Source organism: Merops nubicus, unplaced genomic scaffold (genome assembly GCF_000691845.1).
Source record: "Merops nubicus isolate BGI_N331 unplaced genomic scaffold, ASM69184v1 scaffold18709, whole genome shotgun sequence".
NCBI lineage: Eukaryota > Metazoa > Chordata > Aves > Coraciiformes > Meropidae > Merops > Merops nubicus.
In genome coordinates this window covers 1,467-15,681 of record NW_008629170.1, presented here as the reverse complement: position 1 = coordinate 15,681, position 14,215 = coordinate 1,467, and the positions used below count along the sequence as shown (strand labels likewise).

General features: G+C 43.4%; 1 protein-coding gene across 1 annotated transcript in view; it reads right to left on the bottom strand.

Annotated features, from left to right (window-relative positions):
* The window catches only part of LOC103779286 (kalirin-like), a gene marked incomplete at both ends in the record, with an annotated part of 31,024 nt that extends 17,262 nt beyond the window's left edge, over positions 1–13,762 (bottom strand). Inside the window, 6 exons of the mRNA XM_008946913.1 lie at positions 1,555–1,658; positions 2,925–2,991; positions 6,681–6,811; positions 8,434–8,529; positions 12,553–12,657; positions 13,479–13,762. Coding sequence (XP_008945161.1) covers positions 1,555–1,658; positions 2,925–2,991; positions 6,681–6,811; positions 8,434–8,529; positions 12,553–12,657; positions 13,479–13,762 — 787 coding nt within the window. The remainder of the gene's footprint in view (positions 1–1,554; positions 1,659–2,924; positions 2,992–6,680; positions 6,812–8,433; positions 8,530–12,552; positions 12,658–13,478) is intronic.
* Positions 13,763–14,215: the final 453 nt, after the last annotated feature.

Here is a 14,215-nt window from a genome sequence, read left to right as displayed (position 1 = left end):
TCTGGAATTCAGTCTTCTATAAATGTTGAATTCATCTGCATTTAAATAGACTTGTTGACCTAGATATGCAAAACTAAAAATAGGGAAGCCCTCCCTATGTGTTACAGAAAATTCCCATCATCACATTTAAACAATGAATGGCACTGGTAAAAACACTCCACTGCTGGTATCAACTTAATATATCATGAAGCTTTTTCTGACATTTTTTGTTTTGTGCTCACAAGGGCATCTGTCAGAACATAAGAACAGGCCCAGACCATGAGATGAGGACTTGTGGGACACATGATGGGAAGGATACTGTGTCTCCTAGGTAAGGGAAATATCCAGAGCTAATGGAAGATTCAGCCTGGTGTTCATTGCTCAAGTCTGTGCCCGCATTCTCAAATTCTAGTTAGCTGGAGCTGTGGACTATTTCTAAGTGGCAGAGTTGAAGATGTCCATGTTGTCCACAAGCAGGACATTGCTGTTCAGAACATTATGGCAGAAATGGGACAGGGTTTGAAAGAAGCCTTGTGTTTCCAGCAGCTTTTCAAAGCTACTTGTATGAGTAAGATTTTCAAGGAACAGAGTTCCTCACTCAGAGTCAAAAGCATCAACCAGGCCAAAGCGTGTCAGAGCTTTCACATGAGAAGGACCTTGAAGGCATTTCTACTTTATCACCCTACTAGTCCAATAGTACTGGCATGGTCAGCCTTTGTGATCTGATCAGCTGCACATGAAGATGTTCATGTTCTGAGAACCACAAGACATAGGAAAGAAGCCATAACTTTCCAGTGTTGCTACTGCTTATCAGTGGGATGAATTGAGTCTACAGCTGTGACTCAGAAAACACAATGATGGCAGCCTCAGTAGTTTTTTTCAGGATCCAGCAAATAGCTCACCAGCAGTAACTCTCTGGGAGCCATGTTGGGACTGCTTATGAGCAGTAGCTCAGGAGCTGTGGGTGGGCCACAGTGATATCTCCTGCTGAGCCTCTTGTTGTGGCTCCCCAGCAAGGAGCAGCAGAGCTGCTGGTAGCACCACACATAAACAGAGCAGACTCTCTTGTGTGCAGCATTTCTGTCACACTGACCAGCACTCCTGGCATGGTGTTTGAGCCAGCATAAAGCTGTATCTGTGATCAGAGAGAGCATGACAAACCTCCTCCCATCAAGCCAGGCAGTGCAAAGCTACAGCCCATCAATGTTTTTTTTCCCTGGGAAAAATGATTTTCCGTAAGACCGATGCTTTGCATCATGCAGTTGTGCTGGTTTGGGCTGGGCAGACAAAGCCCTGTATAAGGATCTAGCATATTGTGACACTGTGGCTACAAGCACATGAATTAGAACGTGTTCTCAGGATTTAAGGTAGCCATGATTAGTGAAGTTATTAAGCAGCACTTACAAACCAAGAGAGACCATTTAAAGTGAGGCAAGGTCCTTTGGAAGGTCAGCCCTGAATGACCTGCTGATGTTCAATTAAAAGCAGCTTAGACAAACAGACACCATATATCCCAATCCTTTATGGACGAGTGGTTAGAAAGGTGCTTAAAAAGAAACTAAACAAAAAAATTACTCTTTGTGCCAGTCGTAGATCTGGTGAATATTGCCAAATACAATCTTGTCTTTCCCTTTCATATCTTCAGAAACTCCTTTTTCTTCGATTCTCTTCATGAAGCCCTTTAGGATTAATGATCAGTGATTAGCAAAGGGTTCATTTGAAGGAGGAGCCTAATTACACTCTTTTCAAAGAAGCAAAAGTTCAATGTCAGGGTTTTTTTTATATTGAAAACACTTAAAATACCTCTTGTAAAATTTAAAACCAGAAACCCATCTAGATACTTTAAATTACACAGTTTGCTTAAAAGAAAACTTTAAAGGATTTATTCTGAATATCTACCATCCTTACACAAAACCATTATTAGATGTCACTGAAGTGACTAGTGCAATTAGAAGATAAAAGTTACACAAAAGTACTTTATCAAGCTCTTGGCTTCTCTGGTAAAAGGAAGAAGCCAGGCTCTGTACAGAGCACTTCGGTTCATCACCGTGAGCATTTTGTGGGAGCACAAAGCCAAAGAGTAAGTTTAAGGAGTCACATGAACAGGATTTCTCACACCTCATGAGAGTTTCCTTATAAGCCTTTGGAGCACTGCAGCCCTGTCAGGTTTGTCAGTGGTGCATGATGTGAACAGAAGACAGCACAAAAGTCTTCAAGTTTGGAAGCTGTTGAAAATCCCTGTTCGTTGGACTGATAATTCTCCTTGGACTAGTGAATGCCAAAAACACGGCTGAAAACTCGCTTTAATCACATGCCACCAGTTCTGAATCCTTGCTAGGAAAAAAACTGCATGTGAGTTGGCTCTGACAGGTGATCCCTGGGGATCAGCCAGGTCTATACAAGCTGAAGCTTAAAAAACTATGACTGGTTTTTAACAGGAAAAAAAAAATACAGACTATTTTATCTCGAGGTTTTTTGCAAAACAATAACCCACAGGCCACACACGCCTCAGCAGAGATCCAAAGCCAGCTTCTTAAAAGGTACTCAGGCACAGGACTTCAGTCCAGGTGCAGACTCAGAGTATGTGTTACCATTACTCAATATGACAGCAAGGAAAACACAAAATAAGTGGCAGGAGCGTAAGTTATTCTCCACCACTGCACTCAAGGCTGCATTACAGCAGAAAGAGTTTGTCACAAGCAGGCGAGCCAAGAAAAACCTTTGCACACTAGAGCTGAAACCTAAAATACAACATTCGCTAGATGGAAACAAAAATAGTTTCCAAAGGCATTTCTTCTTGTTTCTGTCAACATGAGAAGGGGACCATGGAAGCAGAGTGCAAAATAAAGCAGTTTGTTTCTCATGCTGTATTTTTTGTCGTTGTCACTTGTCAGCAGTTTTTTAGTAGGGAAACATTTTGCATAGCAGGGTTTGCTTCAGCTCACCTCCACAACAGTTCCCAAGTCTTTGACGTAATCTTTTTCAGTCTGTACCAGCTCATTTAAGACAAACCTAAATAAAAACAGAACACACACGTATTTGATCATATTCTTTGACGTTACTGTTTGCTCCTCTTACCACATATTACCTCTCCATAAAACCCCACCATCACCCAGGTCACATAACATGACTCCCTCTCAGCTCACTTATAGCTCAGTGGAATGTAAATGACAAAAATGTCACATTTCAGGTCAAGGTAGTTTCAATTCTCTTACACACTCTTCTCTTCATGTCCCAGAATGGTGAAAGACCAGCAGCATGACCAGCTGCCTGTACTTTGAACTACCCCTCCCTGCTCTTCCCCTCCTCTATCACCCAAGCAGCCTCTCTGATAGCAATGGAGACATGTCATGACCCATTTTGAAGGAAGCAGGAGAGGATTTCTTGCCCAGTCCCTCTAGCTTTGCCAAAGATTCAGCAATTAAGTTTTAATTTGGAAGTTTCAAACACTTAGAAAACAAATCCCCTCTCCTGTCATAACAAAGAGCTTAATTTTTCAGACTAGTTAATCAATGTGTGGGTGTCAAAATACTTTACCCTGATTTCAGAGCTAATAATCCCAAGTAGGAGAGTCATCTAATGAAGGTCTGATACATGCAAACAGCAAGCTAATAAAGGCTCCTCCCTCTGCAAGTCAAATTGACTAATCACATAATGTTCTTTTGAGGACAATTTCAAAAAGTTACAGCTTGCTGCAGACAGTTTGCCTCTCAGTTAACCAGTACACAGACTGGGCACATGACAAATAAACTCCATCTGTGCTCAAGTTCGCAAAGGCAGTAACAAGGCTAACAAGACAGAGGAGTGCTTTCATGTCTAATACCACTCTGTTCACATCAATCAGCAGACTGACCCACTCAAAATGACAGGGCTGAGGACAAACAGTGCTAAGATAAAAGTCTGGCTGAAAAATATTTTGAGAGGAAAAAAAAGTAGATGGGTGTTGCAAGGAGAGGCTTGGTTTGGAGAGGTGACTGAGAAAACGTCCTGCTCCCACTGTGTTCCCAATGTGTCCCTTGCTCAGACAGAGCAGAGGAGATAACACACATGGCAGTAAAAGGTCAAATAGCTTCTTGTTCATTTGAGAGTGAAACCCAGCCCCCTTGGCAGATGACAGGGCTGGCAGCAGCCATGCCAGATTGCTTGTGCTCTCCGAAGTGCCCTGCCAAGTGGCGTGCCCGGGTACTAAACATGCACGGGGAAAAACGCTGCTCTTTTACAAGGCAGCAGCGTGTGGCCTGAACAAGTGTCTGCTGTACAGTCCCTCTCGCTGGCTGACCTACTGTGCCCTTGTGAAAGGCTTGCCATGTCTCCTCTGCCCAGGCAGCCATGCTGGGAGGCTACGTTACAGCTCATGCCACCTCCAGCTGCACTGCTCCCCACGAACACAGAGCTGCTGAGGGAACGGGGAGAACCTCTCCCACCTGCCCACTGCCTCACCTTTGGTTTGAGTTCCTGCAAGGATCCACCTGGCCAAGCCCTGCTCTAAAAATGAAGCAGCAGGAACTTGTACATAACGCTGCAGGACACAAAGGCAGATGGGTGTGAAGTAAAAATCAGTGCAGTGACCAGGCTATCTGGTAAACAGACTAAGCCTGCAAGTTTACACCTCTATTAGGAACCAGGGTCTGCACCTCCATGCCTTACCTTAAACTCAGCATCAGTCTTCCCCCAGCTCCCCTATTCCTAGCACACAGAAAAGTTAACCTTGACCATCTCCATTAGTACTCTGGAGCCTACCTGACACAGGACCTTAGGAGTACTCCCAAATTTAAGGTTTCTAAGATGCGTGCTGCCAAAAATTCAAGTTCACACATCTCCTCATTGGATAACATGGCGCAAGGACAGGCAGTTGCTTTGAAAGTGTGCTCCTGGTTACCAGCAGGTATTGACTTCACAGCTGTATTTAAAATAGCATGAACTGGACCAAGGATAGAGCATCCTCACTTCTGAGTAAGTCTGAATATCTGGATATCTTTGTAACTCTGCATTAAATCCATATGGAACAATGCTACTCAATGAGACTACTGCCTTATTGCTCATAGAAATGCAGCAGTTAAGCCTGATGGAATAGGGGTTTCCTCACAGCAGGGCGACCTGCTGGCAGGCACGTGGTGCCAGAGACACAGGAAATTACTGCCCACGCCCATGCGAGGATTCAGCTGCAGGTCTGTGAGGAGTGGGGGTCACAGCTCAAGTTAGGAGTTCAGCCTCCTCGTATGGCTACAGAACTAAACCTGGCAAGCTGCAGAGGTACACAACAGAGACACAGAGGAGCTGCAGAGGAGACAGATGTCTTGTGCTGAAAGCCACTAGCAGGTGTTCCTAAACATCCTGGCGTTTAGGAAATGTGGATGGAGTAAGACAGTAGTTGTGGGTAACATGCTGCCAGTCCCCCTGCCAGAAGCATCACAGGCTAGAAAGCATTAGTCTACCTATACTTACGGTGACAAAGGTCTCTGCTCTGAAACTGCAACCTGCAGGTAGTTTCCAGCCATCTAATTAAAGAATTGCTACCAGAGAAACCTAAGAACCTGCAATATTGAGGAGCTTTTAGGAAACAGGCATGGGCAGAGGCATTCCCTCCAGGAAGGCTGGCAGCTGTCTACTAGAAAACTCCCATTCAGAAACGCATCCAGGAGTGTTATGTCCCTGCCTGCTGCTGGGACTTGAGGCAGACCTTCCCTGTATTGCTTCTCTGACTTCCTATGACAACTGCAGGAGCAAATGATGGCTTTCACAGACCTGAGACACTTTGCTCTTACTGGCTCTTCTGCTCTTAACTACCTCCTTGTTCTCCTCTGACTTGGTTTCCTTCCCTGCTTGGCATTCTTCCCAAATGGACTGCTCTTCTTCCATCTCTCACCTTACCACACTCCAATGAGACCCTGTATGGACTGTTACTCTCCCCTTCAACCTACCACCTGACCAGATCACTGTAGTTACTGTTATTATTGTAAGAGGCAGAATAATGAAAACAGCTACCTCAGCTCTCTTTCATGTAATTCTTGACTCTGTTTTCCCAGTTGTCTGTATCCTTCAGCTGAGCTATGCATTTAAGAAATGCTTTAATCACAATAAGCTTTGAAGGTACAGTGCTATTTTTTTGTTACATTTAAGGGAGTGTACAGATAATTTTAAAAAAACAACTTTCACGAGCTGTTGCCATTTTTTAACTTTCCTTTTATCATAAACATGAGGGTTTACCAAATGAAACATTATTTTCAGCGTCATGTTTCCACCACAAACACATCTGAATTCTGCCCCTTCCTCTGCTAATAAGTAAGGCAGGAAAAGATTCTCTCACACAAAAAATCCTAGTGGGATTCTCTGCCCTTTTCCTTGAAGGTAGCTAACAAGGTCAACCACACATCCCCCTTTGAGAGCTAATTTCACCTCTGGCAATGCAGTAGTTACCAAAGCAAACATCTCGGTAGTACTTCTGTTCAGACGCTTCTGCAGCAACAGAGTATTTGCTATCTGGGGTATAAGCTGTATATTTTAAAGGGTGATGATGAACTTCCTGGGTGTCCAAGTGCTTTTATAAAGGATTTTTACAGATTAAGAAAGACCAGAAGCAAGCAGAACAGTTTTACTCTTAGTTCCATGCTCAGTCACTGACTACAAAATATTCTTTCAGTGCAGCCCTGTGTCCTCCACGGGTGTGTATTTCAGAGAGAAGAACCAGCAAGACAACTTACATCCTGCCTCTCATTGCTTTGGCTTTTTGTTCCTCTTCAAGGTTTCGGGGGGGAGTTGAAGGTGTCATTCCTTCATTTAAGCAGCCAGTGGCATCTTTTAAGCTTCCTCGGTAAGATCCTCCTTCAAGGGTCTAAAAAAAAACCACCAGAAAACAGTAGAATAAACAATATCCTTGAACTCGAGCATCAGTGTTATCTTCAGTCTCAAGTTAGTTCTGCAGTCAACCCTGCAGTCTAAAACCAAGCAGAATATTCAGTCCTTCCCTGCAGGACTTAGTGAAACACAACCAAACTAGTTTCAAGTTGATATAAGACACCCGCCCCCCCCCCAAAAAAAATTAAAACATTAAACTAGAAAAGATGTAATTTTGCTAGAAGGTGGAAAAAGATGTTCCAGTAGCCCCAGGATGAGAATAATCTTCCAAATTATTTCAAAACAACCTGAAAATATCCTGATGTCTCAATCAGAACCAGTGTTAGGCTACACATGGTTAGTGTTTCTCTGCCACAGTCTGAATGGGGATTCTTCTTAGTAAAGTAAACCACAAAATGAAACAGAAATAGATGGATACATGGTAACATTCCACAATAATTAACATTTCCCCCAGATCCCTGGAAAGTAACTGCAATTGACCTAACAGGCTGCATGAGCGGGAGAGAAAAAATTCTCTGAAAATACATCTAACTGCATTAATGAAATAGTTTTTGTTAATCCCTTGGTGGAATAGAACTATTTTAAGTAAATTTTCTGGGAATGTCCTTCTCAGTTTCCCATGTCACAAAGAGCTCCTTCACCACTCATTCCTTATCAGGCACCCTATGAATGCTGACCATCTTCATGTAACAACATCTCAAACTGAGAAAATACCAAAACTCTCTGAAATGATTCATTAGATAAAGCTGCTTACAGAATTACAGTAATTTAATGATCACTGAGGGGTTTTTTTTGTTTGTTTTACTTTCTTCATCCTTCCAGTATATCTAAGGAAAGGAACTTTTGTAGGCTTATCATGCTCCCGCTTTAATCCTGACTTAAACTTGCTCATAGCAAGCATTTAACTAAATGAGAGGTTTAGCTTTGATACTAACATTTTTAACTGTTTCAGGGAAAACTTAAGAGAAGCCAAGGTATGAAACAGGATTTACTCCTTGTCCAACAGACATTGGACCAGACAGGGAGAGTGCACAAGACTGAAATTTTTTAACAAATTAAACCCAGAGCATTTTTATGGCTTATTCCACTCCCTGTCAGAAAGAGTTGACAAGGCAGATCAAAAGCAACACATGAGTCTTTGTAGAATTAAAGCACAGCTGTGACACTTCCAGCAGTTCTACTCCTTAGAGGGAACTCTAAGTCAGAATAGCAAACAAATTCATATGTTGGGTAGTAAAACTCCTTGCCTCAGAACAAGCATTAAAACAAAACAAACAAAACATCCCACTGTGTAAAATGCCAACAAGTCCCCAGAAATGGTACAATACTATAGCTCATCCTCTGCAGAGGCTGCTCCAGAAGTGCCTTTTGATTATGCAGCACAGAGCCTATAGGGCAACATGAGATGCAGGCTTCATCTCACACAGGGAGTAAAAACATTAGAGACTCTATTAAGAAGAAGAATATATAGAGTTAATAAAAGCACAGCAGATGAAGGTGGAAAGCAAGGAAACCAGAAACAAGAGGTAGACTTAAAAGCCCTTCCCTAGAGTCATCTTAGGCCTGTGGTGTACACAGTTTTCACAACACTAAACTTACCAGCTTACTTTTGACCAACTTTTCTATTGCACTGACAAGATCCGCAGCAGTTGGCACATCGGAGGAGCTCTGTCGAGCAGCTAGCAAAGAAGAGGACTGCAAGACACCAGGTTGCAAAGGAAAAGCAAGTTAGCAGGATGAGGAGGGTGGAGGAAAACAGCGGTCAGTGAAGCAGCTTCTGAGACAGAACAAACATGGAAGAGGAGCAGGAGGGTTAGAGGACCACAAGCATGGTCAGGTGAGTGAGTGTTGCCATATCAGACACGGAAAGAATTGCCATCCAATTCCGGTTGCACACCTCCCTGCAGCAGTTCCAAGGCTGGGAACCAGGGAACATCATCAAAGAACTAAAGTTCTTTTGCAACCAGGCTACGATACTCTTAGTATCTGTTGGTTTCTCCTTCAAAGGACATCTACAGTCTTACAGGCTCCAGAAAATCGATCTTGTTGCTGCAGATGTAAGAAATTACTCCATCCCCCATACATACATATTTAATAAGTGCAGTTAAGTACCAGGTACACATGGAATTGCAGGCAATAGGGGAGGGAGGAGGGGAGAACAAATCATTCCCCCTCCCTTCCACACACACCTACTGCAACTCCAAACGAACTCAGACGACACCTCCCACTTATGTAACTTCGGCCATCTAAGATGTAGATCTTTTCTCTTGTCTCTGTGCAATCAGTGGCAAGCAAACACCCTGACATATCTCACCTATCCTAGGTACCTGGCACAGGAGGGCACAAATGCTCTTTGGAGGTGCCCACTTTTCTTTATTGACATTAGATAGACAGTTTTCAGTCTTCCTTCTCTATGCCTGTCTGGTGGTCACACAATTACCTGACATGAGGTATATGTCTTTGGATGTGTCCACGTTCAGGTAGCCATAGCTAACAGCTGCTGGTTGTTACAAACCTCCAGAAACACCAAGACCCCTTCAATGTGCTCCCCAAGCATCCCCCATGGTGAAATATTCAGTTTTAGTTTAAGGTTTTTGCTCTATACGTGCCTCTTCTCCCCTTGGTCTTTGTCATAAGACACCTCACTTTGAAAACCCAAACTCATTTGGACAGCCATGGGAATTGGTATCTATAAGCTCACCTGTATGTACATTTCTTCTGAACAAAATACAAGGACTGACTAAAACCATAAGCCCTTTGATAAACTGCTTTTGGCAGGCTGACAAGGATTAAAGCATGGCTAAATTCTTATAAACTCTGCATTAAAATTATTAAAAAGCTTATTCATCTCCCAGCTGCTTAAAAAAGGTCTTCTGGAGAGCAGCTACTTCTGCGAAGTCACTGTGCAGGTGCCAACAAACATGCATCTGAAATTAAATAGTGCTGGGGAGTCAGATTTGGAAATGTGATGGCAGGAATTGGGCAGCTGGCCACCTCTTTATGCAGTGGGGACCCCTCGGGGAGGTTGCTCATGTTGAGTGACACAGCTCCAGGAAAATGAAAAAAAGGCAAAGGAGACTAACCTCAACCAGAAGCCTTGTGACAGAGCAGAAGTGTGAACAGCCTGCCACTCATCGTCTTGTCTTTCACAAATGATACATCTAATCAACAGTTCTAATTACAACAACAACAAAAACTACAGGTAATCAGGCTGGTAATTGAGGAATTAAGGCTGGTAATGCAGGAATCTCATACAAATATAAAAGCTCAGACAGCCTGTTTCACCCGCAATGCGGACAGACGTGCCTTGGGAAAAAAAAAAAGACCGAAAATAGAGACTTTAAAGAGATACTGGACAAAGACATAGATGATAACTGTCAAACATAACCATTCTAGCATGAGCAGTCCAATTTTTGGAGGCACTAAACAGCTGTTGTTCTCAGTTCTTTTAACTGAAATTGCTCAATATCTCCAAAAAGTAAATAACTGCAGGACTTTGAAGGGAGCATGAAACATTTGCTGCCTACAAATCTTTCAGGGTAAAATAAAACTCTTCTGTGATTGACTAGAGTCTGGTTTGTGTGGGGCAAATGGAAAAATGGTATTTCTATTTCCCAGGAAGTAAATTATGAATTTCTAATATGAAGATATCTTTCAATTTGTCTTTTTTAAGAGCCTCCAGGAGCAGTGAGGCACAATTATTGTTGCCTTGCAGACAGGCTCAGGGAAAGGTGCCACCTCCTGTACTCTGCAGACATCTGCACCTTCCACTGCTGCTGGTCCAATCTAAGCCTATGCCTGTAAGCAAGAGTAGGACATGAGCAGGGATCTGTGCCCAAATTAACACCATTAAAGAACTTTTGGCTCCAGCATGAATCAAACATTGCTAACATGGTGCTCCTGTGCCAGGGAATTCAGGAGCCATATTTTGTGTGCTTAAGTTTTTCTCCCCTGTGACAAAAAGTGAGTATGGGAAGAAAAAGAGAGAGAAAAAGAGTTTCAGGTGAATCTTCCTCTTCTCTTCTAGAAGTGAGTGAAGAAACAGGATGCCAAAACACTTCATAAAGCTTAGACAACTGGAGCAGAAAACAGTTTAGTTCCACAACGTTGGCGCTGTCAGAAACGTATTTAAGAAGTACTGAAATCACATGGCATGTTAAAAGTCAAAAATAGTGACCCAACTAAAGCAGTCTTGGTTTTGTTTAAGAGATAAAACAAAACAAGACAAAACAACCCCCCAAAAACCCAAAGAGCAAACTAACCTCAAAATAGTTAGCTACAGGCCCCAGGGAAGAAGCCAGGGGCGGCTGCTGCTGTGCTGGGCATGGGCCCAGCAGGCCGCTCAGCTGCCCTGGCCCTGCCTCTGCCCCTCGTCCCCGGCCGGCAGCACACGCAGCACTCCAGGGCAAGAGTCCACCACTCCAGCTGCTTCCTTCTGGCCTCCCCGCCACCACAATGTCATAACATTTCCTGACGGATTAGCAGCAAGCCCCCAAATCCTCTCCTCCACCACTGCTCCTTGAGTCCCAGAAATACTTGCACCCTTCTATCTCTGTATTTCCAAATTCCTGTGTGAACCTTCCCCAAGACAGTCCCAGGTTATTTTGTTTTTTGTTTTTTTTTTGGTTTTTTTTTTTTTTGTTTTTTTTTTGTTTTGTTTTTTTTTTTCTTTTCTGACAATTTATTAACCTCCTCTATCCTTGTTTCTTTGCATGCAGTAATTACAATCAGAGGCTAGAGATACAGAAGTGGCAGTGCTAAAAACAGATGTCAGCAGGAAAGCAGGAAACAGCTAAACAGGAGGATGGATTTCTACAAGGGAGACAACAGCTCCAGGAAAAGGTGGGGGAGGACATGTGCAGACAGGACCAGCACTGACTGTGAACGCAAGCCACTGTCATGGCTGTATTCACACATCGCCACCCCAGATCCAAGAGAGCAGCTGAAAGACTCGGCAAGCTAATGCACCATCTACCAGCAAATTCTGACTTAACATTCAAGAGATCTTAGCTAACAGCAAAGAACTACCACTACCAGCATGGTGCACAAAGATGGGCAGATCAAAACCTTTTCTACCTTCCTGAGAGAGGACTTCAGATGCTTTGTGGGCTTCTGAACTCACTGGAGGTGCTGGACTGACCATTCAGTGAGGATCAGCCACACATGCCAAGAATGCCAAACTAGGTAAGCTTTTCCCTGTGCAAGTATCAAAACACTTCAGAATGGAGGGTGGATGATGGGGCACAGACTGACACCATTCCTGGACCCCAATCTCACACAAAGCCTGAGTGGGGAGCCCAAGCTATGTAATCCATGGTAGAGGTGGTATTCCTGGATTCAGGCAGACTCCAGCATCTGTCCTACTCCTCGGGCCCAGGCTGCCACCAAATGCCATTTCAGCTGCTACTGCCAGACACCAACGGCACTTAAAGCAGATGTGGAGAACATGTGTTATTAGCTTGAGTGGAACTTCCGACCACACACAGCACAAGCACACGATTGACCTGTCACAAAATGGGATGCCAGGGCTAAATTGCTTATCCAGCACCATTTGTAAATCCAGTTGGTGAAAGGTATTCAATTATGATTTGCACATAGGATCTCTTATACCCACAAGTCTAGGCCCTGGATACTAGAAGACTACTACAACACCACTGTGAAATGGCTATGTGAGAAACGCACCTCAACAGCAAATAGATACAGTAGGCGAGGCCTTACCATCTCATCTTGGGTTGGATCATTGTCAAAAATCTTCATAGGAGGAGGAAGAGGTGTGTGAGACTCTTCATCTGGTTCATCTTCGCCCCAACCCTTCTTGCTCTTCTGAAAAAAGTTAAACATAATTAAAAGCAGGGACAGGTTTCTTTTATCTTTTTAGCTATCTGAGCCCTATCACCAGGCTTTGAGTCTGTTAATACTGGCACAATATTGCATTGCGTGGAGAGAACTGCAGGCAATGAGAGAGAAGCAATAAAGACATACGGTTTTGCTGGTTAATCCTGGTGCATTAGAAGAGCTACAGAAATACAGTTTATAGGTCACCCAGGCAGCTAAGGCAGTTACAGCCATCTGTGTGGTGATGGAAAACTACCTCTTAATTTAAATGAGAAAAGCTCAATAAACTGTATTCCTCAGTTAGTATCTTCTCCATTTTTGGCTTGTAATGTCTTGTTTGCTTTCTCAGGAAAGAGCCATTCTGGCAAAGACCATGCCTGCAGTGAAACTGTGGCTATAAACAGCAGATTTAACAGAAACGTGGCTGTTTCTCTGTGCATTCTCTTTCAGTAAGGAATTACCCTGCCCTGGCAGGAGAAAGGTGATATGAACCTCAGCAAGAAGCGATAACAGCTGCTCAAGAATAACTTCATTTCTATCCTTGGCAGCTTTCTAATAGGCTACTAAAAAAAAAATCTAGTCAAAGGCTAATAATATATGCAGACTTTGAAATGCTGTTCCCTCTATATTCCATTGCTCTTCGGATGACAATGATGGTTTGCAACACAGGTTTGATCTCTGTAATTTTAAATATGACTCCCTGTTCCTTCCAGACCCTACGGGAACCATGTTTACTCAAGCGTGAATCACACACCACAAAGGAGACTATCAGAGATACGGTCTTTCCTGTCACAAACACCAACACACACCTCATCTGCACTGTCTCCTTGAGGAGTGGTTTCATCTCCAGTCTTCGGTGAGCCGAGGTCAAAGCTCTTCCTGCCATCTCGCACTTTCTTTTGTTTCTTGATGTTGCTCTCGGTCTTCCCACTGTTCAGCCGGCGCACAGGACTAGTCAACCACTTCTTCAGGGTGTTGGTTGAGCGCTTGGGGCCAGGAGAGCTCTGGATGGAGTTGAGGGATGGCTGAGGTTGTAAGTTGGCCACTGAATCGGACTTGCCCCCGTTGTCATTGGAAGAGACTGAATATGCATCTGGAAGAAAACAATACAGGTGAGAGGTCATACCAGCACCTATTTCCTAGTTAGCGCCAAATGCTTGGCAGTCCTAAGCATGAAAATACAAGCTGCCTCGATGAAAAGTTTGTGACTTATGCACATTGTGCAAACTTAATTGCACACCAGAGAGAGGAATATGCCCTGGAACAGGCATTTTTCACAATCTTACTCTCATCTCATTTCCACCACACTTTATGAAAGATCGCAGACAGCAAAGTTACCTAGTTTTCGATAAAGGCCTGAACTTCATGCTAAGTGCTGAATTTCTCAGCTCCCTCCTACACATTTAATCGTGAATTGCCAGGAAGAAAATAAGTAGGAAAAGCAGATTACTACAGGAGACCCAACAGTCACCAGCACTTTGTCAGATTCCAATTCCCTAAACATCAGCTGTTTCCAGACCTCAATGACAATACTGTTAGACTACTT